Source organism: Manis javanica, chromosome 3, assembly GCF_040802235.1.
Source record: "Manis javanica isolate MJ-LG chromosome 3, MJ_LKY, whole genome shotgun sequence".
In the NCBI taxonomy this organism is placed as follows: Eukaryota; Metazoa; Chordata; class Mammalia; order Pholidota; family Manidae; genus Manis; species Manis javanica.
This window is the reverse complement of record NC_133158.1, coordinates 117,692,356-117,720,263: the sequence shown is the minus strand read 5'-3', so window position 1 is coordinate 117,720,263 and position 27,908 is coordinate 117,692,356. Positions and strand designations below refer to the sequence as shown.

The following is a 27,908-nucleotide window of genomic DNA, read 5'->3' as shown; positions in this document are numbered from 1 at the left end:
AAGCAGTGCTCAGTAAGTATTTGCTGAATTAAAGAATCAACTTCACCTCTAAGTCTAAGTTCTAGATCTTAAAATTAAAGGGAGAAAGTCTGGATAAGACTTGCTATTATGTCCCTTCCGGGTTCTATCATCTTATTTCTTTATCTCTGTCATCTAAAATCGTAAGTCTACAACAATTTTGCAGGTAGGTGCTGCCTATGTGTTCATTAAAAGTTTTAATTAGGAAATATTTTAAGCATACAAAAAAAGAGTAAGTACATTTAGATACCTAAGTATCTATCAGAATATTAATTATATATATTGATATATATTGCATATTATAAATTTTTTCTATTTTATGTTTGTGAGAAGTAGACTGACTAAATAAAGACCCAGGGAATAAATTGAAGAGGCAGAATTTAAATATTGTCTTTTGACCCGTACTCCAGGAAATGTTGCTTACAGTTGTTGGTGTTGGTTTCTAATACCCTTGGCTTTGAGAACTAAACCGTTTCTTCTTTTTCAACAAAATTGGCCTGTTAATTCCAGTATTACATCACATTTTATTTTCTTTGTCCTGAATTAAAGCTAATTATCTTTTCTTTTTCTATTTTAGTTTCTCTATCCATTGACTAAGCCAGGTCTCATATACCCACTGAATATTGGGAGCTCTGTGTTAAACTAACTCTCATTCATTCTGTTTTGATTTTAGAAAAGACATAAGCGAATAACTGGTATTATCTTTGCAAGCATCTTTTGTTGTAATGAATAATAGTTTTTGGACACTGTTTTGGTACTTCCATGCATATCTTTCACGATGAAAACTAGAAGACTGAATTTTAGGAAGCATTTTCAGTCTAAAACACTACCTAAATGTTTTTTAGACTAAAGCATTTTCTCCCTTTCTCCACCTTTCCTTTCATTTCTACTGCCCTAGATTAGACCTTTCTCATATTTTGCATCAGTAGTTCTTTATGGATCTCCCTTCTTCCTACTTGCTCCAGTCTTACTCCTACTAGCTTCGCTTTACTTAATACATATAACTCCTCAGTGACACTTCTTTGACAGCTAGTAGAGTCCAGATGTTTCTTGCGACATCCAAGGCCACTCAGAAGCTGGTAACTGCCTTCTTAGCTTAGCTCACTCTTTCTGCTCTGACTCTCCTTCCCAGCCCATCTGTATTTCAGCTGCAGTTAACATCTCTCTGCTTATACTCACAATGTTCTCTCTTCATGGAAAGCCTGCTCTCAGTCGCATGGCTGTCCCTTCCTCCCACTCTTGGGTACACTGTTTAGTTGGTGAATAGCTCGTCTTTTAAGGACTAGTTGAAATATTACTACCTCTGTGAAACCTTTTTTCTCTGCTTTAGTGGAAGACAGTTAACTTTTCTCTTATCTCCATCCAATCCATCAGCAAATCTGGTTAAAATATGTCTGAAAACCAACCAACTGCCTCTCACCAACTCTGCTGCTGTGTGTTACTCTTATTTTTTACTTGGATTATTTGCATGCTTCCTTACTGGTCTCCCTGCTTCCATCTTTAACTCATAAAGTGTGTTCTTCACAACACAGCCAGAATCTTATTGAAATGCAGATCAGAATATGATAACCTTCTCAAACCTCTTCTATGGCTTCCTATCTGACATCAAGGAAAGCTGAAGTCTTTACCATGGTCCATAAGGTCTTGCAGGGCCCCAGCCCCATGGTCTCTCTAGTTTCTGCCTGATCTTATCTCCTACCACTGTAGCCTGTTCTCATTGCTCTCCGGTGACACTGGCCTCCATGACAGACATACTTACTGTAGAAGCTTCACATTTGTCCCCAGTAATTGGAACATTATTTCCCTCTGTGGATGCATGGTTCATTCCAATGCTTCCTTTATACCTTTCTTTAAATATCAACTTATCAAAAAATCCTCCCCTGAAAACCCTAATGGAATAATATCCTCCTCAAACCATGCCCCCAACTCTTTAATTCAGTAACTCTTTTTACATACCTCTGTTATACCCAATGTGTTTCTGCTGTTTGTGTTTTACTCTGCCTCTAAACTCTGAGCAACTTGAGGGTAACAGCTAAGTAATTTTTTTCTTTCAGTATAGTTTATGTTTCAAGGACTTCCCTATAGTGAAAATACATATTTTCTGCATTCCAAGGTTTTTAAATCTTACTTCTCTCTGGTCCTAGTACAAAGCAGAGCACCTTGGATCCTGCAGTATGTGCTCAACAAATGTCTGTTCAATAATTATTGAATGGATGTGCAAATACAGAAATAAACAGATCTCATTTCTAGTTTCCAATGGCAAGGAAGTAGCAGATTCTAATGTAATCATTCTTAATTTTCCCATAAAGTATTTTTAATTCCAGAAAAATGTCTAAGTAAATTGGATACTTAAGCTACTGAGAATCCTGTATCAATTTTATTACTTAAAGGACTTAAGAAACTGAACTGAAAAATGTCAGATTGACAGGAAGGGTCCAAATACTACCTGTGGCTGTATCTTGCTGTCTTCATGGGAAACTACAAAAGTCAATTAGGGGCCTGCATTAAAACAAACAAACACAAAACTAAACTACGTATAAGAGAATATCATTTTATGAACTGAAGAAAGCAAAAGCATCCTAACAACTGGAAAAAATGTTTAGAAGATTACATCAGTACAAAGCAATAAAATGTAAGCACTAGAGAGTTAGAGAAAAAGATGATAAACCTGGAATAGCAGGCTCTGATGAGAAGATGACTGGATAAGGCACAAAGGGATGTAGAGGAGATAAGGAAGGACATGCAAAATGCAAGAGGAGAGTTAAAATGATCTGTAGCGGACTAGCACGGAATGAACTCTAGAAAAGTGTGTACACGATATGGAGAACGAACCTGAGAAGCTTTCCCAGAATGCAAACAAAAGGAAAAGATGCTATTAGGGTCTGAGTGTATAAAATGTATGGTGTATAGAGAATGAGGATCCAATGTAAGACTTGCATGTTCTTAGGAATTAATAAGAATGGAAGGAATAAAAATAAAAGTAAAAAGGGAAAGAAAGTTTTTATTAACTTGAGTTCAACAATGTAAGTTGAAAGAGCTCACCAATTTTCAAGTAATTTCAAGGTAAAAAAAGAAAAAAAAACTAAGAAACATCCTCACTTTTCTTTTTCTAACAGAACAGTAAGGAAACAAAAGCCTGCAAGGGTCTAGGGGAAAAAAAGCAGTTTACTTAATTTAAAGGAAGAAAATTCAAACAAATTGACCTCAAATTTCTACACAACACTAAAATATGCATTTTCAAGGGATTCAACTAAAACTTATTTATATACTAAAGATTTGTGTTCTAAAATGTGCTCCATAGTGTTATTTTTAATATTTCTAAACTGTAATAAAATTTGTGCTTTATAAAAAAAGACATTAAATAAATCATAGTATATTCCTCTTTAATACTATAATTGCAGCTCCTTAAAATTATATTTTTAAATTACAGCATGCTCATGATATGTTAAATTAAAAAAAACATTTTATTGTATGCCCCAGTTTGTAAAGGGTGTGTGTGTGTGTGTGTGTGTCTGTAGGAAAAAGTAAAAAATATTAATGGTGTGTATCTTTCAGTTGGAGGACAATGTCATATATTTCTTTTTTACCAGAGTTTCTATATATCCATGTTGTTATTATTATGAGGAAAATAAAAGCCTTAAAAAAACATTTCTGATTGCCTCTACTAATGACAGCACTACAGTTTGAGATAATTTATACCTCCATATATAAAGTTTGATATGTTTGATAAGTCTACTATCCACCCAAAAAGTACTGGAAATTCAATACAATGGACTCGTTTCATCAAAGAAGCTCTTAGCTATAGTAGATTCTCTTTGTTGCAGTAAAATTAAGTGTGTTCTTGATGTGATACCTGTAAATAGGAAAAACCTAGCTGGAGATAAAAACAACCTTGTAACAGCAATGAAAAAAAATCAGAATGGTTAGAAAATGTGCAAAGAGGGTAATAAGTTTGAACTAGAAATGGAACTGCTGAAATGAGCAGAAAGCCTAGATAAAGAACTAGTTTTCTCAGTATTGGAAGCATGGTCCTTTATTAATTTGGATATGAAGACTAACATAGCCTCCAAAACAAATGCTTCATATGTTCCTCCATATTAAGATATAGCTAAAGGAGTGCTTAGAGAAAACTGTAGAATTAAATGCTTATATTAGGAAAATATGCAAGTCTAAAATCAATGACTTAAGATACTGATTTAAAAAAGGAAAAGAAAACAGTAGCAATTGACCTATAATTCAATTCCTTCAGTTATACAAGAATACAAATTAAAAGTCATGCATATGGGAAAGGAAGAGGTAAAACTGTCTTTAGTTGTAATTGATGTCATCTATGTAGAAGTCATAAAATATCTACACAAGGCTAGAATGAATAAATTTTTCAAGGTCACAGGATGTATAGCCAATATACAGAAGTCACATGTTTTCGTATTCTAGAAAATTCTATTCGAAATTTAAACTTTGAAAGACTATTTACAACAATAAAAAAATATTGAAGGAGCAATCTAACAAAAAGTGTGAAAAATTTGCACACTGGAAACTATAAAACATTCCTAAGAGAAATTAAAGCTATCTTAATTAAATGCAGATATACTATGTTCATGGATTAGAAGAAACAATATTGCTAAGATCAGTTCTCTCCAAAATGGCCTATATATTCAACACAATCTCATCCAAATTCTATCAGGCATTTTTAAGGGAATTGAAAAATTTCTTGTGAATTTTATGTGGAAATTCAAAGGACCTAAAATAGCCAAAAATAATTTTGAGACAAAATTGGAGAATTCATATTACCTGATTTTAGACTTGCTGTAAAATTAGATAATCTAGACAGTGTGATACTGACATATGAATAGACATATAAATCAATAGAAAGAAGGTAGTGTCCAGATTAAGACTTGAATATATATGGTCAATTAATTTTCAAAAAAGATGCCAAGGCAATTTAAAAAGGGGAAAAATAGAGATAATCTTTTCAATAACTGTTACTGTAACAATTGGATACCTGTTAAAAAAAGACAAGAAAGCGGAGGGGATCATTTACTGAAAATAAATATAGGGTTAAAGGCAAAGAGCTAAGACTATAAATATTTTTCAAGAAAACATTGAAAATCTTTCTAACCCTGGGTTAGATCAAGACAGCTTAGGACACAAAATCATGAGCCTTACAGAAAAAAAATATTGATATGTCCTCAAAAATAACTGTTTTGGAAAAGCACACAGGGTAAAAATGGCCAACTACAGACTGGGAGAAAATATATATTAAAAATTAAATCAGATAAAGGACTTGGATCCAGAATATATAAACAACATTTTCGATTCAAATTAAGAATACAAACAACCCAGTTAAAAAAATTTTTTAAATATGAAAGGTTTGAACAGACATTTCAAAAAAGAACAGCAAATAAGAGAAATATGAACTAGGTATGCGAAAAGATGGTCAACGTCATTAATCATCAGGGAAGTGATCATTTAAATCACAGTGAGAACCACTGTACACCTGCTGGAATGGCATTAGCAGTGACAATACCAAGTGCTGAGAAGGATGTTAAACCCTCATTTGTTGCTGGTGACAATGTGGAATGGCACAGCCTATTTGTAACACAGTGTGGCGATTTCCTATGAAGTTAAGCATACAAGTGTAATCACCCAGCAATCACCCTTCTAGGTACTTATCCAGAAAAGTGGAAACATATGTCTCACTAAGATTGGTATATGAATGTTCATAAGAATTTTATTCATAGTAAATACAATCTGGAAATAGTTGAATTAATAAAGAAATTCCACAAAACAATAAAACATGGGTGAATCTCAAAAGCATCATGCTATGGGAAAGAGGCCAGGCACATGAGATTATATGCTACATTACTCCATTTCCATAAACTTCTAAAAAGGCCAAAGTGTAGTGAGACAAAGCACATACATGATTGTGTGGGAAGGATTTATGTGGAGGGATAACTGCAAAGGGGCCAAAGAGGATGTTGATGAGCGTGGTGCGGGGGTGGGGATTAGGGAGAGGGGTGGGAAAGGGTGGAAATAGTCTGTTTCTTGACTGTGGTAGTAGTTACATAAGTGTGCACTTTTGTCACAAGTCAGCAACTTGTGCATTCAAAAACTGCAAATTAAACTTTAAAGCTAAGTAAAGAAACAAAGTATACGCACCACAAAAGGAGAAATTAGGTCTGAAAGTTAAAGAATTCATCAATGTTGGGGAGGAGTTGAGAGGTAGACCTGAGTAGAAATCCCAGAGAGAGACAGAGACATTTAAAGAAGCCAGATGTGCTCCAATCTGCAATCTCTGCTGATTTGAAATCACCAGGGTATTTTAAGATCTTGGCATAAATCATATTCCCATTTTTTTTTGTAAACTTGCAGAAGCCTCAAAAATTGGGGCTGATAGCAGCTATTTGGTAAGAGATAAGGGAAGTAGACAAGTCTAAGGAATTGTAAATATACTATGGGCCATGGAGACTAAATTTAGTAGTGGATAAATATTAAGTGTTATCACAGAACCATTTATAAACAATAAAGGAAACAGAGTAGCAGTACCTCCACTTTGTAAAGAACTGACTGTGCCAGACTGCCTCAGCCCCTCTAGTTACTGAAAAGCAGGCCTGGTAGTTTAACCGAAACTCGTAATCAGAATATGTCTTAGCCACAGTCATATATTTATATTTAGTCAATATGAAACCCTCATCACTAAAATTAGAAAATGTGGTCTACAGAACCAGATGCAGTCCTAGCTGAGGAGTAATGGCTAAATGTCTTGGCACGGTGTGGAGAACAGAGGAAAAACACAAGTGTTCCAGACAGGAAATAGCGTGTTTGAACTGTGGGTGACGAATGTATGGTGTGTGTGAAGCATTAAAAGGTTTGCATGAGTAGAGCGTGGGGTGGGGTGGGGTGGGGTGTGTGTGTGTGTTTTGAGGGAAAGGAAAAGGAGAGAGATCGGGCCAGAGCACAGAGGGCCATAATGAACCATGTAGAAGAGCAGTGCTCCATTCATGAATCCCCCAGAGCTATACTAGAAGTCCGTATTGTACAGCAGGTACCAGACTCCAGTCCAGGATTTTTTTCAGCTTCCTCCTAGTTCAGGATTTTGCAATTCTATCGCTTGCTATTTCTCCCTGCAATTAAATTGAGCCAACATTATACTGAGAAATAAAGAGGAATCACTGATGGCAAGTAGACCACTTTCAAACTCTGTTTTAATGTCAGCAAAGATTCTGTAACTCTTAAGTTGATTCAGAAAATAGCCACACTGTTGGGAATTAGGAAAATGTAAAATAAAAATTTCATAAGTTTGCAATTCTGAGCTAAGAGACTAGAGATGAGGTACTGTTATTTCCGGACTAGGATGGACTCTTAAATTCTGGTTGCTAAGTGGCTCTTCTCTGTGACCTCAGGCAAGTCCTCCCTCTACCTCAATTTTCTTATCTATACAATGGGGGTAATAATACTGATCCATTATCTGTTATCTGTAGTTCTGAAATTCAAAGAGCTCTGAAAAGCAAAAGTTGGTTTGGTTTAGTTTGAATTTCTTAAGTTTGTGGCAAATTCATGTGGTGGTGAAACCTGGCCTGAGCTTTGAGGCTCTCTAGTCACCCAGTTGGTGTGAATATTCATGAATTCTAAAGAAATGTTAATGTCTGATTATGGGTATGGACCTAAATTCTTCTGGAAGGGTTTATAATATATGCTATATGAACTCTACTCCCTTTCTAAAATCTAGGCAATTCTGGATTCTGAAACATCTGGCCCCAGGAGTTTCAGATAAGAGATTGTATGCCTGCAATACCTTCTTCATAGGGTTGTGTGAGGATTAAATTTCTTACAAAAGAACTCAGGAAATGGTGAAACTATTATTATTTATCATCATTTAAGCCCCAAAATCAGACCCCCACTCCAGTACCTGAGAACAAGTGAGGATTAACACCTGATAATGCCTAAGTTTATTCTTGGTACTTATATTGCAGTCTGTCAAGTTTGATTTATGGTGTATCAATTATTGAAATGGAATGTTTCTCATACACCTGTTCAACTCTGAACATATCCTTCTCTTTCTGAAATCTGTACCTATTTGGGTGAGTGCCTTATTTGCCTTCAGGTATTAGCTTACAAACTTATTTTTCAGTCATCTTTCCTTGGGTGCATCGTATAAAACTCAGAGTTAGATTATACAGCTAGCTAAAACACAAATGGATATGCTTATTCACTGGGAGTTCTCAATTAAAGTGAGTTCTCAACACAACCTAAGACAGTGTCTTTGTTTGTAAAGTCTTTGGTTAAGAATACTCTTTAGAAGGCAAAAATAACCTTCTAAATTTCATTCACTATTTGCCAAGTAGAATTTTATCTTTGTGGTCAGTTTTTGGTGTGTTTCCTATTTCTTCAAGCTATGTAAAACCTTTTTGCTGTGTTTAATCCTTGACCTGCAGGCAGGAGAAATGATTACACAATACATTTCTAGAACTGGGAAATTTTCAACTGAAAATTTTATACACTGAAATGCTTGGGATAAAAAGGGAAGATTATTTAAATAAATATTACATTTCAAAAGGAAACAATAAAGCAATTATTTTTAAACCTCCTTTTTTGTGGAACACTTGCCTTTAGTCAGAGTTGGGTCAGAACATATCAATAATGAATCCCTTTGCCCTGCTGGCTCTGGCTCCCAGTGCCCTTTCCCTGAAAGGACATTGCTGCCAGCTTATGACTGCTGTCTGTGTCTGTGTGTTTACCTTTGTTTGGGTCAGTGTTCCTAGGTGTCCCACTCTTGGCTGGCAATTCCAGTGCCTGGGGGCTTTCACTCCAGCATCAGAATGAGGAGGTCCTTACTAGGGACACTGACCCAGAGGACCAGGCTGCTAAGGTTCAGATAGTGCAAGGATCAGGTGGGGACTTTCTGTAGCACTTCAGAGGTGAGAAAGGGGAACTATACAGGATAGAACTTTTTGCTTGTATTTGGTTCTAGTTATCATGCTTTCTCCACCCTGTTTCGCCAATTCTACAACCAAACAACAAATGACTGAACTTCCTCTCCCTGCGGATAGATGGAAGTATGGGAAGGAAATGTTTCAGTTGCTTGTGAGTAAAAAGACCCACCTCTTAACCCTTTTGCTGTGTTACTATAGGCCAGTTCTTCTTCATGAGGGTGTAGCTGAATGGCCCCTTCTGGATCTCACATTCTTATAGGCTGTCACATTGGAAGATAAGTGTACAATAGTTTAGGGAACTTCTGCTTTGCAGTTCTCTAGTTGGCTGGCTTTGGATAAAATCTCTTCACTCTTCATCAGATATTCTGTCTTGAAAACATTTCCATAAATGCTAATTGCTGTGAGTTTCTCTAGAGTATTTGTAAGAGCAGAATAAATGATAATCTGTTTAATACACTCAGTACATGAGAACATTGTGTTTCCATGTAGTTTCTAGTACTCTATAAAGCGGCTCATGGCAATAATCATTTAAACACCTCTGAGACACAGTTTCTTCATCCGAAAGAAAAGGTAACAGGAAATAAGGACACAACTGTGTTTTGGTAAATGTGAAACCTTTTGTAGATGCAGTATTTTATTAAAAGTAGGAAAAATGATTAACTTGATTAACAAATAAAAGTCTCTCTAATAAGACAGCTAGATGTCAGATGTTATACATATAGTGTCCAAGGGTAAGTGTACAGGTATAAAGACTGTAAAAGTAGACATATTTCCTTGCTCTGATTTGGCCTGTAACAATATCTCCTGATGGTTCTTTCCTTCCTTCCACCACTGGCCCATCTCTAAGCAGTATTCCACTGAACTGAAGAAGCTGTACTGCCAAATTGCAAAGACGTGTCCCATCCAGATCAAAGTGATGACCCCTCCCCCTCAGGGAGCTGTCATCCGCGCCATGCCTGTCTACAAGAAGGCTGAGCACGTCACTGAGGTGGTGAAACGGTGTCCCAACCACGAGCTGAGCCGTGAATTCAATGAGGGTAAGGAAAATGAGAATCTGTGGCTGTTCAACTAAGCTCCAGAAAAACAGAGATCCTGCGGAGATTCCTGTTTGAGGCCCATGTGATGGTTGCTCAGTCTACCTTTTTGCTCACAGAGTGTCTGAGAATAATGATAAATAAATGTGTGGCTCTCACAATGAAGGAACTGTTTAATATTGATAATTACTAGATGACCTAGATTTGTGTTTTCGCTTCTTCCTTTTTTTTTTTCTTCATGAGAGGATATAAGAGGAATCATGCAGCATCTGCCTGTTCAGACCAGGCTAGAGTGTCATTCAACTTTAGTGCCTTTCTCAAAGTGACTGTCAAGGCTAGGCCAATTGAGAGCTAGAGGGATCAGAGCCCACTGTAAATAAGAGCTTGCCATAAAATGTGAGAAATACAAAAAAAGTAGAAGAGGAAAGTAAGAAAGAAGGAAAAGAAATGAAAATGAATAACAGACAGAAGGAATAAACAGAAGATCTAGAACATAAACTTGGAAGGGGAGACAGTAAAGTGAGGGACTGGGAGTCAGGTAGCAGGTATCTTGAGGCCACCTTTAAGCCCTGTGTCCATGCATAAGTCACACCCTCTGTTCTGAGCCTCAGGTCCAACCACAGCTTTAGAGAAGAGCTCACTGTCTGGAAGGATTCCCTTACATCTGATATGCTAAGGTTCTATGAAGGGAAGTAGAGACCACAGAGGTGGAAAAGGAGGAACAGGAGAAAGATAAGGGTTCATCAAAGGGGGGTGAGGGTGTAGGAGGACTGGAAGTTTCACTATCTACAGAAAATATATTAAAAAATAGAAAGATTAGTAGGTAGGTAGAATGTGTGAATATAGGAGAAATGACGGAAAAAAATTAATGGAGGGAGAAAGAGGGCAGATAGAAATTTAAAAAGAGAAAATAAAGTTAAAATCCTTCCACCTTCACACAACTATTTTTTGCATATTAATTTCTAGTCCTTGTCTACATGGCCCCATTATCCATACCTTTGTGTCTTGCTTTTCAACATTATACCACACAGCTTTTAAACAATATGCCATAAAGGCTATTTCTTGTAGCTAGGCTTTTATGGCAGATTTCCCGAACTACCCTCTATCCATCAAGGTGACATAACTGCTTTTCATTTTGTTTTGTTTTTTCATTGTTTGATATAATGGCTGCTTTTAGTTTGGGCTATAATAGGTGATGTCTCAGAAAGCATCTTGACACACTTCACTTTTTGCTTTTATTGAATATCACATTACTGAACGGCAGTACATGGCCAAAGGTAAAGAACACCTTTCTGGTTCCCAATTTTCAGATCAACTCCTTTCTTTTGGAGCTCTGTCAAGTATAATAACTTGGTGAAACTTTGCCTAGGCTTCCTCTAAAACATGGTTCCCTTTTCTTATCCTCCAACCTGGGACTCTTCCAGCACCACAGAACCAGTGTGTTTCTCAGCTTTGTGGCTGCAGCAAGGTCTAACAATGGAGCCTGTGATGGAGGAAAGAAGAGGCCAAGTGAAAGTTATGTCCTTGCCCTCTCTTGCCTTTTATTTAGTATTTTTGCTGGTCAATTGTTAGGCAGCATCATCTCTCAAGCTGATTTTTTTGAATTAATTGTTCTTTTTTCCTTCCATTTCCCATGGAACGTAGCAAAATCTCCTGGGTGGATCAGGTCAGAGAGGTAGTTGTACAATTCTGTGAGAGCCTGAATCATTAACCTTAAGCACCAGAAACACAGGACTGTTTCCCTAAATGCAAATGAGAAATTCTGGGCCTTTCTGTTGCTACAAAGGTTGTGACACTGTCTTGCATTAGAGATCTAACGACAGGATCAGTTTCTTTTCTCGAGGACATATATTTCCTCTATTAAACAAACCATTTTTTGCCACCAATATTCTGTCTACGCAGTTTAATTTTGTTTTATTTTGAGGGCAAAGAACTAACCATTTTGTCTTTCTCTGTTCTGCAGGACAGATTGCCCCTCCTAGTCATCTGATTCGAGTAGAAGGAAACAGCCATGCCCAGTATGTAGAAGACCCCATCACAGGAAGGCAGAGTGTGCTGGTACCTTATGAGCCCCCCCAGGTAAAAAGATAAACACTAGGCTGACTTGGGAGAGCATTTGTGTTTGGTGGTAGGGGGTGTTTCTAGCATCTATCTCTGTCTTAGTCTTTGTCATTAAATACATAAACTTTTCTATTTCTTCTCTTCCTTTTTCCACAGACTGCTTCCTATCCCCTTCAAAACTCCTAAATTGGTACTAAGTGAACTTGGTAACATGATTTGGGGTTCACTTTTCCATCTTAAAGGTCAATAATAATTGAACGGGCAATTGGGTAAACACATAACCCTATTGTATCCAGAGAATATACCTAGAAATTGAACTAGTAGTAGACATGCCCCAACACTGGATGCAAGTATTTGTACCCTAGTCTGCAAGTGACGCTAAGTGATACCTCCCAGCTGAAGTTTGAATGAACAGGTGGCAGATTGGAAAAGCAGAGTGAGACCAGTCTTTTAGCTTGCTGGCTTGCTGTGTGGTCCTTTAGCTTATGAATTTCCTTCTCTGGGCTTCAGATGCCTAACCCATAAATGAGCACTTTGGACTAGATGATTTAATTCTGAGGATCTTTTATGCTCCAGAATACTATTTATAGACATGTACATTCAAATCTGTTACACTGTTTTATCCACATAGGGGAAATATCCTTGCAGTATTGCTGCTATTTTTGGTAATGCTTTCAGCTCTTCCTTTTCAGTGATATGATAGATATGATGACCCCCGTGTGAATGGGTGGTACGAATCAGCTGAAGAGGTCAAAGATCATTATTTTTTAAAGCTTATCTCACCTCATGTACCATCCAATGTTGCAAGCATTAGTTTTCAGCTTCCCAAGAGGCAAGGCAAAGAGGAATCTACAATGGATTGTAGAGCTTGCTTTCCTAGAAAAGAGCGTATCACTTCATCAGAAGTGTGGTTATTTAAACAGAGGGAAGAACTGAGAAGCAAGAGCATCTGTTCAAACCATTGCTAACACAAACTCTCTTCCACGTATTCAGGTCGGCACTGAATTCACAACAGTCTTGTACAATTTCATGTGCAACAGCAGTTGTGTTGGAGGGATGAATCGCCGTCCAATTTTAATCATTGTTACTCTGGAAACCAGAGAGTAAGTGGCACATGCAGAACTGTCATTCTGCAAAAATCATAGTCAGAGAGCAAAGTGAAATTGTTTGCTTTGTCGTAGAGTTTGCATGTGCAGCAGAGCTACCCTTGATTTCATCCTTTGTGCTTTGACTCCTCCCTATAGACACTTACATAAAAGATCTAAGAAACTGGAGACAGAACTGGGTGGGCAACAGTAGGGGAAAAAAAAAGAACTGGAAAGGTATGCAAGTCACTTCATACCTGAATTCTTGACATTTGACTGGAATAGTTGTTGATTAGACAGTGTTTGTTTTCACGTGGCCCCCAAGGCATTTAACAGTTTCTTTGAGTAAGTCTGGGCTGCCTAAGGGGATTTTATCCAGAGACATCCACTGGCTTCACTTAAATTTCCTTCAAAATATGTAGCTAAATACAGCTGTTCAGCTAGTGGCTTGGAGATTCTTTGCAGAACATATGGAATGTTATTTACTAATATTGCTTGTGGAGTGTGAGCACTTCTGTGTTCTGCCAAGTGCTTTTGGGTCCACCCTGAAAGCAGCCGTGACTGAGCTGGTGGTGGTGCTGGCTGGTGGTGGCCAGCAGCACAAATGGGAGTGGGGGATCTCCACAGGGCTTTAAAGATTCCTTTCAGTTTAATCCTTTCTTCTCCTCTTCTCTAATTCCTAGTGGCCAAGTCCTGGGCCGACGCTGCTTTGAGGCCCGGATCTGTGCTTGCCCAGGCAGAGACAGGAAGGCAGATGAAGACAGCATCAGAAAGCAGCAAGTCACGGACAGCACAAAGAACGGTGACGGTACGAAGCGCCGTAAGTAGCTGTAGTGGCCAAGAGGGGCAGGGTTGAGTCTTCTTCACACCGGGGAGTGACATCTGATAAGCTGTATAGTAAGAGTGAGGGCTAAGGGGCAAGTATAATGTGAGGCCCCAGAGCCAATTGGAAGAACCATCATATTGATGGAGGTGCTGAATGGGCTCCCTGGGTGCACCGGAGCCAGGGTCTGTGGCTCTATGCTCTACCTGCAGCCATCCCTTGCCCATGAGGTACACTCCCACAGAGGCCTAGACCTCTAGGTAACAGTGTGAAAAACGCTGATCCATGTTTTCTTCTAACCTGTGAGCTTTGATTCTAACAGTTGGCTTTCATTGGTTCTTTCTCACCAAGTCCCACCGCATTATTTTAAATTTATGCTTAATGCAAACACAATCACCAGCAATTAAATGGATGCTTAAAACTAGAAGCCCTAATCTCATGGGATTTGCTCGTGCTGCTGTCAGAAAGGTTCCCAGGATGAAACTCGTGTTTTCCCTCCACCAGCTTTTCGTCAGAATGCACATGGCATCCAGATGACATCCATCAAGAAACGAAGATCTCCAGATGATGAACTGTTATACTTACCAGTGAGTCTCCCTTGGGTATTCATGACTGCTTCATTTTCACCTTTGGCCGAGCCTTGCCTTGATGGCCATCTTCTGATTATGTGTGACAGTGACAAAGGTGGTGGCTAGGGAGAGGAAACAGAGGGAATATAGTTTTTAAAAAGATCAGGAAATTATCACTCTCCTCCACCATTTTGTAGCATGTTAATAGTGTGGGTTCCTTTACTTACTACTCACCCAGTCAGAGCTACCCTCTGTAGAATTTTTCTCACCCAAATATTTAAAATTAATTTGCAGTTCATTTTCTAAGAATGATCGTTATCCTAGACAGCATGGCCATGCCAATTTAGGACTAAAATCTTGTCAGAAAGAGTTCACAGAGTTAAGTAATATATACCAATTATAGAGCATTTGTGATATCTTTTAGGGAGTGCTATAAAAAAAGCGAAGTAAGACAGAATCCTTACTAACATGAATGCCAGCAGACTCAGCCCAATTGTTCAATTGCTGTGTAAGAACTTGTTTCATTCCCACAAAAAACATGAGTCCTCTCGAAACCACTAAGGTGCCCTTTTTCAGACTGTGGCCACAGTTCATTGAATTCTTACTACTTTAGATCTTTGCTATCTAGAGTGGCAGCAAAGGTTTGGTAACCCTTGCTGCCACCTAAACAAACTGACATAAGACAAAGTCGAGCAGGGCTAGGATTTGACAGGGAGCTACTGCCCTGGGTTGAAGCTGAAGCAACTCAACAGGTTTGGGTGTGCCTTCCCTGCTTCCCTACCTGCTTTGAGCCCTGACCTGCAGGGCAATAGACTGCTGCCTGGGAGAAAAGACGGTGGGTTGGTTAAGATTCTCTGTCTTGTTTCTCAGGCTGCATATGGAAACTGACTTGTAAACTTTAAGTTACATTATCCTGATACACCAAATACTCCAAGGACCTAATATTTTTTGAGCTGCTGAGATAGGAACACTTTGAAGAGCTGTTTTTTAATGAAGTTTCCGTTTATACTAATGAAGGAGGTACCCTGTAATCCTAAGTTACATCTTAAGTTTAGTGAAGAATTAGCCAAACTGAACTGTGTGAATTAATAAATAAGTCTTTCCATTTAACATACATTTGATTGGTAATGGGTTGAGTGGCAAATGTGCTAGATTCTGAGCATTTAGAGATCAGTAGGATACAATTCTTACCTGTAAAGAGCTTGCTTTCCGAGAGGAGATGGTTATATTGTAATAACATAGATGGTCCACTAGAGCTGGGCAGGAAGCTGTGGGAGCACCGAGAAGGGACAGAAAAGTCGCCTAGAAGACAGAGGTCAGGAAAAGCTTATCAAAGGTGATTCTAGAGCATAAGGTAGAGAAAATCTTTCCATTTCTTAATTCTGACAAACTCCACATTTCCTACTCAAAAAGGGGACTGGGATGAGGCAAGCGAAGTGCTTAGGTGATTAGATGTAAATCAGTGCCCATTCTCAGGGCCCCCAGGTACCTAGATGCCCTCAGTGCCTTGCTGGCTTCACTCTGATTCTGCCCATCCTTTGTAAAGCCCTTAAGAGACTTTCTTAAAGAAAGAAACACATTTTACCCTGGCTGAAAGCTTATGTCCTTCCAGAGATAGTTAGAGTTCATTCTCATTTTTTTGTGATTGTTTTGTTTTATAAAGTCACTGTGAACACTGTGCTAGCAAGTACTGAAACGTTGCTCCCTAGGGGAAATTCAGGGGCAGGTTCCTGTGAGCTCTGGTCACAGTGATTTCAGCAGCTGCTGATCAATAATTTTGTTGTATGTGTGTTTCTGTTTAAAGACACTTCATATAATGTATACTGTTGGTTCATCAACACTGACCTTTCAGCCAATGGCACTATAACTAATGCCTGAACAAGGCTTATCTAGAGCATATTTTACTCACAGGGAGTGTGACAGCCTTCCACACATAGGGACGCTGGACAGCACTGCACTGCACCTAGGGACCATTCTAAATGGCAAATTCACCAATGAAAAAACACACAAAAGTGAACAGTGTTGCACTAAATAGACCGTGGAAAGGACGCCTACCTCAGTGTGAGAGCTGGACAGGAAGACAGATTCTCCCTGTTCGGCCTCATCCGGTCACGTGCACACGGGACCCAGGTTTCCATCCCTCCACATGCCCATATGGGTCGCCCGTGCACACGGGGCCACAGCCCTGCAGCGTCTATGCTCCGTCACAGATAGACTCTTGCAGGCAGGCAGGCGGGCAGCGCGGATCTGCACAGTGAGGCTCGGCGGTGCTTCGCATTCTGCAGTTCCTCATTTCGCCTTCTCTGCCTTTCCGTGTGCTCCTTTGCACAGGTGAGGGGCCGAGAGACATACGAGATGCTGCTGAAGATCAAAGAGTCCCTGGAACTCATGCAGTACCTGCCCCAGCACACGATCGAGACCTACAGGCAACAGCAGCAGCAGCAGCAGCAGCACCTCCTTCAGAAACAGTGAGTGCGGCAGGGGTCAGGAGTCGGGGTGGGGGGTTGGGGTCAGCCCGCAGGTGGCGATGTAGGAGGCGAGGGTTGCCAGCAGGGCATGAAGGCTCAGAAGCACTGGGGTGCGTCCCGTCCAAAGTTTGAACAGCCTTTTATGTCCTAATCATACCCTCCCTTTGAGAAGTCCACCAATATTCTGAAATTGAATTCAAACTATTTCAGGTGAGTCAGAACAACTCACACAAACAGTTCTTTCCTCTCTACCCCGGATCCTGTCAACATAAGAATTTTGAGTATACACTCTATTCTAGTTATAATGTATATATACCTAAAAACTGCAATCTTTCCTTATCTCAATGGATTATCTTATACCTCTCCTGGGGTTTATACAATTCATTATGGGAAAATCATTGCAGATTAGGGATAGCACATAGGTTTTACTAGGAGTGACTTCTCTGAGTGCTGTGCTGAGGATTCTGAGACCTAGTGCATGCTCCTTGGGAAAACGTCTGGGTGCAGAAGGGCAGCAAAGTAGCATTGTATTGCCATGTTTTAGCATCCCTGTACTGCGTTACATTTGAGCTATACATTTTGATATAAATTGGGCCAGATTTTGCAACCACATGAGAATGTCCAGATGATCTATTTATTTGTTAATTTTTACTTTGACTCTTGTATCTTTTATAATGATTGTTTTATGACTAACCAGAATAAAAAAGCTCTTAGTAAAGGAAGGGAAGTTGGCAAATCAGGACTCCATTTATACTTTACCCTTCTGTGGTTAAGAATAATCACTTGTTAGCTTAATTAAGATACTGTGTCTGTACTGAAAGTATTGCCAGAGTCTGTAGATAAATATAAAATGCATACATTTGGGGCTCAGTTGAGTAATTCAAACATTTGACTTTACTCTTCAGGCAAAAAGAAATGAAGCCAAAACCATCTTGTAAGGCAAAGATTGTCCTTTATAATAGAAATGCAAATAAATGATAAATAGTGATTCTTCTCCCATGTATTAGCTCCTATAAAGAGATAGCTATGGGGAATGTAACAAAAAGGGCTCGTTATTCTTTTTCAACCAATGTAAATGCAGTTAAGGAGGTTGGACTGCATCTCTGATAGAAGGAGGCATCTTCTGAGCACCTTTGGCTATGGAGTGTGGGGTGAGCACACTCCATAGCCAAGAGAGAAAATGAGTACTCTCTCAAGAACTTTAGCCTGTTGAGAATTGAAAGTTATTTTTGCCTGAACGGGATCTCACCATTTGCTTTTAGCATGAAAGTTTTATAAATCATACTTATACAGTTTTATAGTAAGATTGGGTGGAAAGTTTAATCAGAAGGTTTTTTGGCACACAGAGTATTCCAAAGGAGAATTATACCTAAAGGTTGCAGACAGAATTTCCATTGCCAATCCTATAGAATCTTTAGAGTATCAAATAGAAATGAATGTTAATATATTCAAGTATAAAATTTAGGTCTTATAAAATCAACAGGGATCAAAGAAACAGACCTGTAACATCGTTTATAGACCCAGAGGGGACAGTTGCCTTCCCCAAGATATGCAAATCGTGGTATTAAGAAACACTCCCAGATTGCCTCCAGTTCACGCTGGAAATGCTGGCTCACCAAAATGACCTCAGAAGAATTACACAGCTGCATTTCATGCTGAACTAGTTGCTTCCTGTTACTCTTTCCCATCAGTTTTCCAGTTAATAGGGGAAGTACCATCAGGCCAAATTCATACTTATTAAATGGTGTGGTTTAAAACATTTGAACATCTAGTACAGGAGTTGGCAAACTGTTATTTTTTTTTCTCTGTAAAGCACCAGTAGTAACTGTCTTAGGCTTTCTAGTCTACGCAGCTACCCAGTTCTGCCCTAGTGATACAAAAGCAACTGCAGGCAATATGCAAAGGGACCAGGGTATCTACTACAGTAAAGCTTTATTTTATGGGCACTGAAAGTTGAATTTAATTTAATTTTTACGTCTTAAAATATCTTTCTTCTTTTGAATGTTCCCACCTTTCAAAAATAGAAAAAAGAAAACTTTCTTAGCCTATGAGCCAGATTTGACCCATTCACTGTAGTTTGCAATTTTTTGTTATAGATAAATAAGTGGCTCTTCCTTCACTGCTTCTTGAGGCTCGGATTTTTTATAGGAATATTTTGAAGCTAATACGTGTGCTCTAAAATAAAGAGGTATTAAAAGGTCTTAGGAAATCCTTAAGTGATTTTTAAGGTGACATTTCAGTATCTAATAAAATGACAGTCTTTCACAGTGATCTCTTTTGTCTGAGGAAGAGGCATGCCCCTCCAGCACAAGATACGGTTAATGATGCAACCCTATTGTCAGCTAAAACTGAAATAGTTAAGTCTACTCATGTCACAAATTTTTGTTGAGTACCTGTTATGTAAAGGCTTTAAGGATAGGGATAAGGGAGGTGAAATTTCCCACCCTTCCATAGTTTACAATTTAGTGGTGAATTCCTAACCAGAACACCTTTGGAATCTTAAGAAAGCTCTGGAAATTTATTCTCAGTATAATGTAAGTAAAGAGGATAATTTTAAATAGTTGGTCTAGATCATACAATAAGGGGATAGTTAATTTTCAGAAACTTTGTAAGCCAAGAGGATCTTCCTCAGTCAGGGCCATATGCTATTTGTGTTCATTAACATGGCATGTCTGAGAATACATAGCCCCGTAGGATGAGTTATCTGTCCCGTGCTTATTGTCTGTCTGACATTGCTCTGAAGGGATATTATTTTGTATTTCATGTATCATAAAACAATCTATTTCATCAAAGAGGAAAACATATCTTAAAATTGTGTTACTTTAAAATGCCCAAAAGATTTTAGAGGCATATTGTCACTTTTGTGTATGTGTGCACAGATAAAGAGTGAATTAGTGACCTAATAGTTCCCTGGGGTGTCAGTTTAGAAGTTCCACTGCCTGATTGGAGTTGCTATCTACAGTGTACAAGAGCTAACTTCAGCTGTGATTACTTGTGCATGGAAATCTAACAGACTGCAAAATTAAGTCTTTGCAAAATATAGACATTTGGTCCAATTATGCCTTTGTTACATTATATATACATAGTTCTCCAATGATTGATATGCATTTATAAAAATTCTTCAGTTGATGCATTATTCAGCTGAGTTTTCAGCTCTTTTATTTTCATGCAAATCTTCAAGAAAAAGCATGAATGACTAGACAAAGAAAAATGGAAATCTAATTCTCTGGCAATCATTTGAAGAGAATAAATCAACTTGGAAAATGCTTATAATAGCCTGTGGTTTCCCTTCCAAAAACATAGTACCAATTTTATGCTGGTAAGGAATATATTTTGTGTTTTTCTTTATAGTAGAGGGAAAATTAGTGGGAAGGGAATACACATTCTACAAGGTGGCAATGAAATATTTTTAGTTTTATTACTTCTATTAGTTTCCTACTATGTGTTTCTCTCTGCTTGCTTTGCATTTGTGCATGGTTTTCCTTTTCTAAAAATTCCTTCACAATTACCTTCATGATCATAGGCTTTATGGAATATAGATTTTACACTGTTTTTTAAATCAAATTATTATAGATATAAATAGGTTTTATACCATTTAAAAAAGAAATTTGATTTTACTCAATTGGCTCACATTGGGATAAACATACGGGTTATGTTTAAAGAAGCCAGATCTAGTAGATGGACAAATTGAACTCATTTTTGACATTAGATTCCTGACTTCCATATTTTCAAGGGACATTAATTCTTAAGACAGCTTTGCAAATGCCACCTGAGACCTTTTTAAGCAATATTTTGATGTGGATACTTTAGACTAGTACCCTTTTCTTTTTATTTATTTATTTATTTATTTATGTAGTTTATTGTTCTCTTTCGCTTCCATCCTGTTCTCAGGTCAACTTCACTTTGTTAAAACGTTACTTAGCCTAACTTTTGCTTTCATCTGGAAAATTATTTTTGAGTTTCTACAGTATAGATACATTTTAATTTTAACACAAATATTTGACATCCTAAGGAGCCTTAGTAGTGTTTCTTCCTTCTTTATGGTCACTTGATGATTGTGACTCATTAATACTACAGGTCAGAGAATATTGGAGCAGAGCAGGATCTTCAAGACCATAGTTCCAACCCCTTCATACCATAGCTGGGGAAACTGAGGCCCAAGGCACCATGGCTGAGAGTCCACAGCCAGATCAAATTCAAATAAATCAGATTTGAAAGACACAGCTCATTGCAATGTTTGGTCTGCTTCATTAGTTAAGGAAGTTACAATAATAAAACTAAACATCTAATCCCATTTTTCCCTCTGTACCAGTCAGTTGGTATTTCTCCTTGAGGTTTCAATATGAAGTTACATCTCTTTGAGCTAGGATTTTAGCCAAGAATGTTGTTAATTTTTCCTTAGATGCATGTGTCTGAGGAAGAAGCAAGAAATGTTTTCAGGATTACCAATGTAGGAAAGAACAGAGGACACAAATCTCTATCTCACTGATAACTGTGATTAAGACCATGTTTGTAAGTTTGACTGAGAATCCCTCCACATTTCCTAGATATTTGTTTGAAATTGCGAGTTTCATATAGAAAAAACAACAGGTGAATATTGACAGTTTCATTTGGTTCAGCCTTACAGGTCATGGAAATGCCTAAGCTTTTAGAGTTTATACAGTGTTCCTTTTTGAACTTTAGAGCTGTGTAAGGAAGTTGTCAGGGCAGAAATTTAGTAGCTCTGACTTAGTAATGAGGAAAACCTCAAATTAAATTCAGATAGATTAAGTAACTTTTCTAAGTTCTCCTATCTTGTTGCAAAACTGATCTCAGTTCTAGGTCCTAAAATTTGAACCCTGTGGTCCATGTATTCATATCATGAAGAAAACATGATTTCTGCATGTTGTCTTATTCAGCCTTCACTGCAAGAGAAGCCCCAAAATGTAATATCCAAACAAGGGGTCAAAGCTATAGTTCTTTAGTTGACAGAAAATTGCTTCCCTCCTAATTGTATTTTGGCATATTCTTTAAAATGACCCCAGTTCATGCCAGCGAGGTGACTGACAGAATCTCTTCCCTAACCAAGTAACGATGGCTTTGTTCCTTTGCAAGGAGTAAGCGACTGTGATTGAAAAACCATCTGGGAAACAATTCCCCAACAGTTCATGGGGTTGCACAATCTTTACAAAATAAAAGGATTTGCTTCTGGCATCCTTGTGGCATAATTGATTTCTTCATTATGCAGAAGTTGCTTTCTTGAGTTTGATTTATGCATTTATAGGCCAAGTTTGTGACTGAAAGGATTAAGATACTTATCCATCTCAATCTGGGCACATACAAAACGCTCATTAATAGTTCTTTGTAAATGCATGATGACACAGTCCCCAGACTGATAAGATCCTATTTCTTCATACTTCATAGTTGGGCTAGACAGGAACAGTAATGAGGTATCATAATTGGGCAGATAACATTTTACGAAAGAGTTAAGGTAACTCTTGTCTCTCCATTCTGTGTTTTAATTAATCAAGTCCAATACACCAAGCACAGTGCTAAGCTCCTGGCCCTCCCTTGTCTCTGTAATCCTCAACTGAAACACTCCTGGAACATGTTACAAATATATAAACTGGGGCCCAGCCTGGTCTCAGAGGGGATCTGGGAAGGTGTTTTTTTTGTTTTGTTTTGTTTTGTTTTGTTTTGTTGTTGTTAAGTTGCACTGATAATTCCCAGTTAACTACCACTATCTCATTTCTTCTTCATAAAAATCTTAAGAAGTCATCTCTGAGTCATTTTAAAGGAGGGTAGAGAAGAAGGAGCAAACATTGTTTTACAGGCACTTTGTTCTGTTTGCACTATGATCATGAAGGTAGAAGGATGTGTTTCTGTATTCAACTGATTTGAATATATGAAGTCCTAAGCCTTCATCTTTTCTTTTCTCTGGTTCCTCTCTGCAGTCTCCTTTCAGCCTGCTTCAGGAATGAGCTTGTGGAGCCCCGGAGAGAAACCCCGAAACAGTCTGACGTCTTCTTTAGACATTCCAGCCCTCCAAACCGATCAGTGTACCCATAGAGCCCCATCTCTGTATTTTGAGTGTGTGTGTGTGTGTGTGTGTGTGTGTCGTGTGTGTGTATGTGTGTGTGTGTGTACGTGTGTGTGTACAGCCCTTGTAAGCAGGACTTGAAGACACTTTGGCTCAGAGACCCAACTGCTCAAAGGAACACAGCCACTAGTGAGAAAATCTTTTGAAGGGACACAAAACTTTACAAGAAAGGATATTTTCTGGAGATTGTATCCTCAGATCTAGCATTTGTCAGTCAGGAACCCCTGCATTTGTGTGTGAGCTTTTGTGTTGTTTCTTGGGAGTGGGGAGGGACTCTGGTTGGAAAGAGGGGCATTAAGATGTTTATTAGAACCCTTTTCTGTTATTACCTTCTGTTGTGTTTCTAAAACTCATAATGAAGCTTTTGAGCAGGTCTCAAACTTAAGATATCTTTTTAAGAAAAGGAGAAAAAGTTGTTATTGTCTGTGCATAAGTAAACTGTAGGTGACTGAGAGACTCAGTCAGGCCCTTTTAATGCTGGTCATGCAGTTATATTGCAAATAGTAACAAACTAAGGTATCAAGTGTACTGCTGGTCAGAAAAAACTACCCTAAGTAGCCAACGTGGGGGATGTTCTTTTCTTCTTTTTGAGAACTTGCCATATTAGTGGTATTAGCAGCTTCCTCTCCTATGTAGGTAGAAAGTTCATCAGAGCTGTGTCAGGTCCTACCGCTGCCACCGGGGAGCATCTGACATGATAGTCTTCCTTGCTCTTGGAAGCCCCAGACACCTACCCCTCAAACTGTTGTTCGGACCCCAAGGCAGGTAAACTTATTTTTTTCATTTTAATAGAAGGGTAAAACCACCTCAGTAGCATTCTTCCAGACAATTACATATGATTCTTCAGTGCCCCAAATGGAGGTCAAAGTCCTCTCACTGAATTCATGATTTGTTTGACTGACGTTCCTATCCCTCAGTCCTACTGTAGCACTAGCCAGATGACTGACACTGTTCAAAATCTTTTGTCCTGGAGATTTAAGTTTTAAATGATGTTCAAGCAGACACATGTTAAAATCAACACTCCTGCCTAAAAATGAAACATAGAAAAACATAGAAAATTAAACATAGATGACTTTATTTTGGCTCAAAGCGAATCTGTTTTTCTTTCCATTAAAAATATATATATATGCTTTAAAATAACAGTATGAAGACAAAAGCTCCTCCCCTCCTTGCATCTCCCCACACCAGATCACCAGCTCTTTTTTTTCTGTGTCAACGCAGCAATGATTTCTTGTTATTGAGGCTGTTGCTTTACGGATGTGTGATTTTAATTTTCAATAAACTTTTGCATCTTGGTTTATCTTGCAGTTTTTCTTTTCTGTCTCTTTTGCTTTTTTTTTAATTCCTTAAACACTAGATATTTTTATTTAAATGCCTGAAGTACATGTAGAAGTCTAAAGAACAAGAAGAAAACAGTCACTGGTTCTGTCTACACTTCTGTCAGTATTTGGCACTTTTATTTAAGATATTCTGTATCAAGGTCACAATCCTAAAAATAAATTTCAATGCCTACACTCACCTGAAGATGTTTTAGCCCTATGTGTGTTTAAGGTCATTATAAAGAGCTAGACACTATAGTGTCGTTTGTTAATATATCTTAAGTTGCAAATTTACCAGAGTTTAATAAAATCCAAGTTTATTAACTAATTTGACTTCCATGACATATTCATTAGCAAATATTCATCCAGAAATCTGTAGTAAACCCTGTTATCTAATGCTTTAAAAAAATTACAGTATGTTCTGATCTCTGAATAATTATTTTAAAAGCTTCAAAATAATTGTCTCGTATAAAAATAATTAATCAAGGAAGGACCTTAGATAAATACCTCAGAAAAAACATTTTTTATGTTAGCAATAAAAGTATATTAGTAAAATTAGATCTTGTTATATTGGTAAATTGTTTTCAATTAATCTAATAACTTTCTAATCATTTTTAAGGGATTCAGAAATCCCTTAAAGGGATAATAAGTGTGTTAAGTTTTTTAACATTTAATTTTTCTTTCAGAAGTATTTTTTCTTTCATGCTATTTTTATGTAAGTTTTCAATGTGTGTATAGTATATATACATTTTCTATAAATGCATATATTTGAACTGATGAAATATATGCTACCTTTTGTCTTTACAAGTAAAATTACCCAATTAGAAAGAAAGGTTATAAGCAAGGTACTGAGCAAAATTTAGAGGAAAAAAAATTCCTTTTCTGGTGTTCCATGTCTTCCCTTTTTTTACCTTTCTCATACCAGAGGTATTTTGTTCTACCCCAATATCCCTTTCTCCTCTTTGAAATGGTTTGATTCTGAGAGAAAGTATGCACTCCAGAAATAGTTTAGTGAAATACTTACCCCGAGGTAGTACCAGATTCTACTATGGATTTGCTTTTTAGTTGACAATGGAAGATTTAAGGCAAAAGGAGGAATATGTGGCAGAATTCTAGGCATCTCCAGTCAGGTGAAGATTACTTTACATTTAGGTCTTCTCAAAAATGTTGACTCTCTACCACATAGATAGCCACTGGACTTGATATCAAGAAACTCATTTTCTAATCCTGAAATCTTAAGATCACTTAGAGTCTGAGATACTGACTTTTATTCTGCACAATGTATATAGACAATTAAATCATTAGTGTTAAGACCTGGGGCTTGACTTTACTAGGATTTCTCCTCAAAAGTAAAAAATACATGGAACATGCTTTTCTACATCTCTGTTATATTGAATTCCTAGAAAAATGTAGTACACCTCTAGAGAAAACAGCTTGAGGCTTACACCTTGTTATTTTTCTGAGGAGAGCTGTGTTTTTACCTTGTTTGTTTTGGGGGCTATTTTTGGTGGTGGAAGGTCAGAGAAAACCATAATGGCACAGGTCCTGCTGTCCTCAAAAACTTCTTCCATCTCTTCAGATTCCCTAGCAGTCTTTGGGATTATCTACTCAAGGACTGTGATGTATTGGAAAGAAAAAAAAAAGGTTGTTCTTCATTACAACAAAGGTATTCAGCCTTGCTCCCTTTTCTGCATTACATAGCAATTACCAGAATGCTCCTTCTATTTCAGACATTGTAAACAGTAATAAATGACTGCCCTGACCTTCCTCCCTGTGGCTTTCACACTCACCTCTGTAGTAAACGAGACACATTCAGAATTCCTGGCCTTTTCAGACTTTCTTATCCCCATTCATCCACTCACCCGAATGCCTGGATTTGCTCCATTAAGAATTCTTGCCACTTACTTCTATTAATTTTTCAACTGATGCCTCTTATCTCCTTAATCAGATTTGGAGTTGTAAACATTTAGGTCTGGAGGGGAAGAGGGAAGGGAACCGATTTTTTGAGTACTACAAGTTAGGGGGCAATGTCCATCTCATTTAGTCATCACACCAACTCTTTTATGGTGTGTATCATGCTATCTACAGATCCGGAAAATGAGACTCATGAGACTTGCATAATATATCCAAGTCACTTAATTTATGTCAGACCTAAAAGGTGAACCTAGACGTTTTGGTGGACTCCAAAATTTTAGTTCTTTGTTCATCTGCAATTTCTGACCCAACTTCCTTCCTTAAAAGTAGTTTAGATAGACTATTATAAATGAAGTGATTAAATGTCAAAAATGGAAAAAGAGAAGGGAATTATAACAGGATTTGGGAATAAGCATCTACTAAAACCAAGGGTTCAGGGAAAATGCAAAGCTTTTTTATTGACTTAAAATAAAAAATCAAAGCCTTCCTATATTTGTATTTTTATCATGATGGACCTTAATGGTTCAAGCAATGCTTCACTTAGATCTTCTATACACTTGATTGATATAGGGGAATAAGAGAGATGAATAGAGGTTTCATTACATGACAGAGGACCAACCTGTCTCTGTGGTCTGGGCAACCTGGCATCTTACATGGGGAAAGAGAGGAGCAGCACCAGGCAAAGCTTGCCTTGGCCGCCTTGCCCTGTGCTTTTTTGTACTCTGATAAGGACTTGAGGTGTTCCTAAGCATATCCAAGTGTGTTCTTATGTAAGACTCCTACACGGGGAAGATTTGATGACAGTGTGGGCTTCCTTTACTCCATCCTTTGCTCTCTGGTCTGTCTTGGTCTCCTACATTTCTCTTACCACTTTACCCATTTCTTGATTCTGTAACCTGTTGCCCATCACTATCTTATTTTTGGGAAGATGCTAGAGAATGAAAGAAAGAACTCTTGGGCTAGGACCCAGGTGACCTGTCAACTTATCATTTGGCAATGTGTGGCTTGGCCACATTTTATTTCCTAGATCCTTATGTTTTCCCATGTATATGTAGGCATAGGAATTTCTGCCACCCCATGTCCTCCATGATGCGCGAATCATTCAGAAAATGGATAAAGAACTTGGTAATCTGAAGACTCTTACAATTGGGAGTGTTTATTATACAAATACCTGTTTATATAACATGGATCTATAATGTGAGTTCCTGAGAAGAGTTAACATAAAAAAATCAGTATCTTCCTACCTTAAAGGTAGTGCTTATGAAATGCAGCTAAATTGTAATTGCACATTAATTGTCATACTCATTTATGTAAATACATATGCATTATATTGTTTGAATTCCTCTCGTTGTGGCTCTACAATGACATGGAATGGGGCCTTCCCTGGCTCCTGTAAATATGGAGAATACGGACGGACAGCTTCACAGACCAAGCACACCACTGTAGCACTCAGGTGCTAGAGCCACTTTTTATTATTTTCTTCAAACATTATTGTACCATTTTGTTTGGCACCTCAGTTCATTTATAGAGGCTTTAAAATATGTGTGATATATATGCAAATAAAAATCAAACATTTACATTTTTTTCTCTCTCATCTAATATAAA

At 37.9% G+C, this 27,908-nt stretch overlaps 1 protein-coding gene across 7 annotated transcripts in view; it reads left to right on the top strand.

Moving 5' to 3' along the window:
* Positions 1-27,908, top strand: part of TP63 (tumor protein p63) — a 210,159-nt gene that overhangs the window by 171,084 nt on the left and 11,167 nt on the right. For 5 of the 7 annotated variants that reach the window (XM_017652464.3, XM_037024257.2, XM_073231918.1 and 2 more), the window contains 6 exons: positions 9,802-9,988; positions 11,949-12,064; positions 13,040-13,149; positions 13,815-13,951; positions 14,459-14,541; positions 16,855-16,991. In XM_017652464.3, the coding sequence (XP_017507953.2) occupies positions 9,802-9,988; positions 11,949-12,064; positions 13,040-13,149; positions 13,815-13,951; positions 14,459-14,541; positions 16,855-16,991 (770 nt within the window). Of the gene's footprint in view, positions 1-9,801; positions 9,989-11,948; positions 12,065-13,039; positions 13,150-13,814; positions 13,952-14,458; positions 14,542-16,854; positions 16,992-22,924; positions 24,366-27,908 lie in introns of those variants that run through there. The other 2 variants (XM_017652466.3, XM_017652465.3) reach the window with 2 other exon arrangements.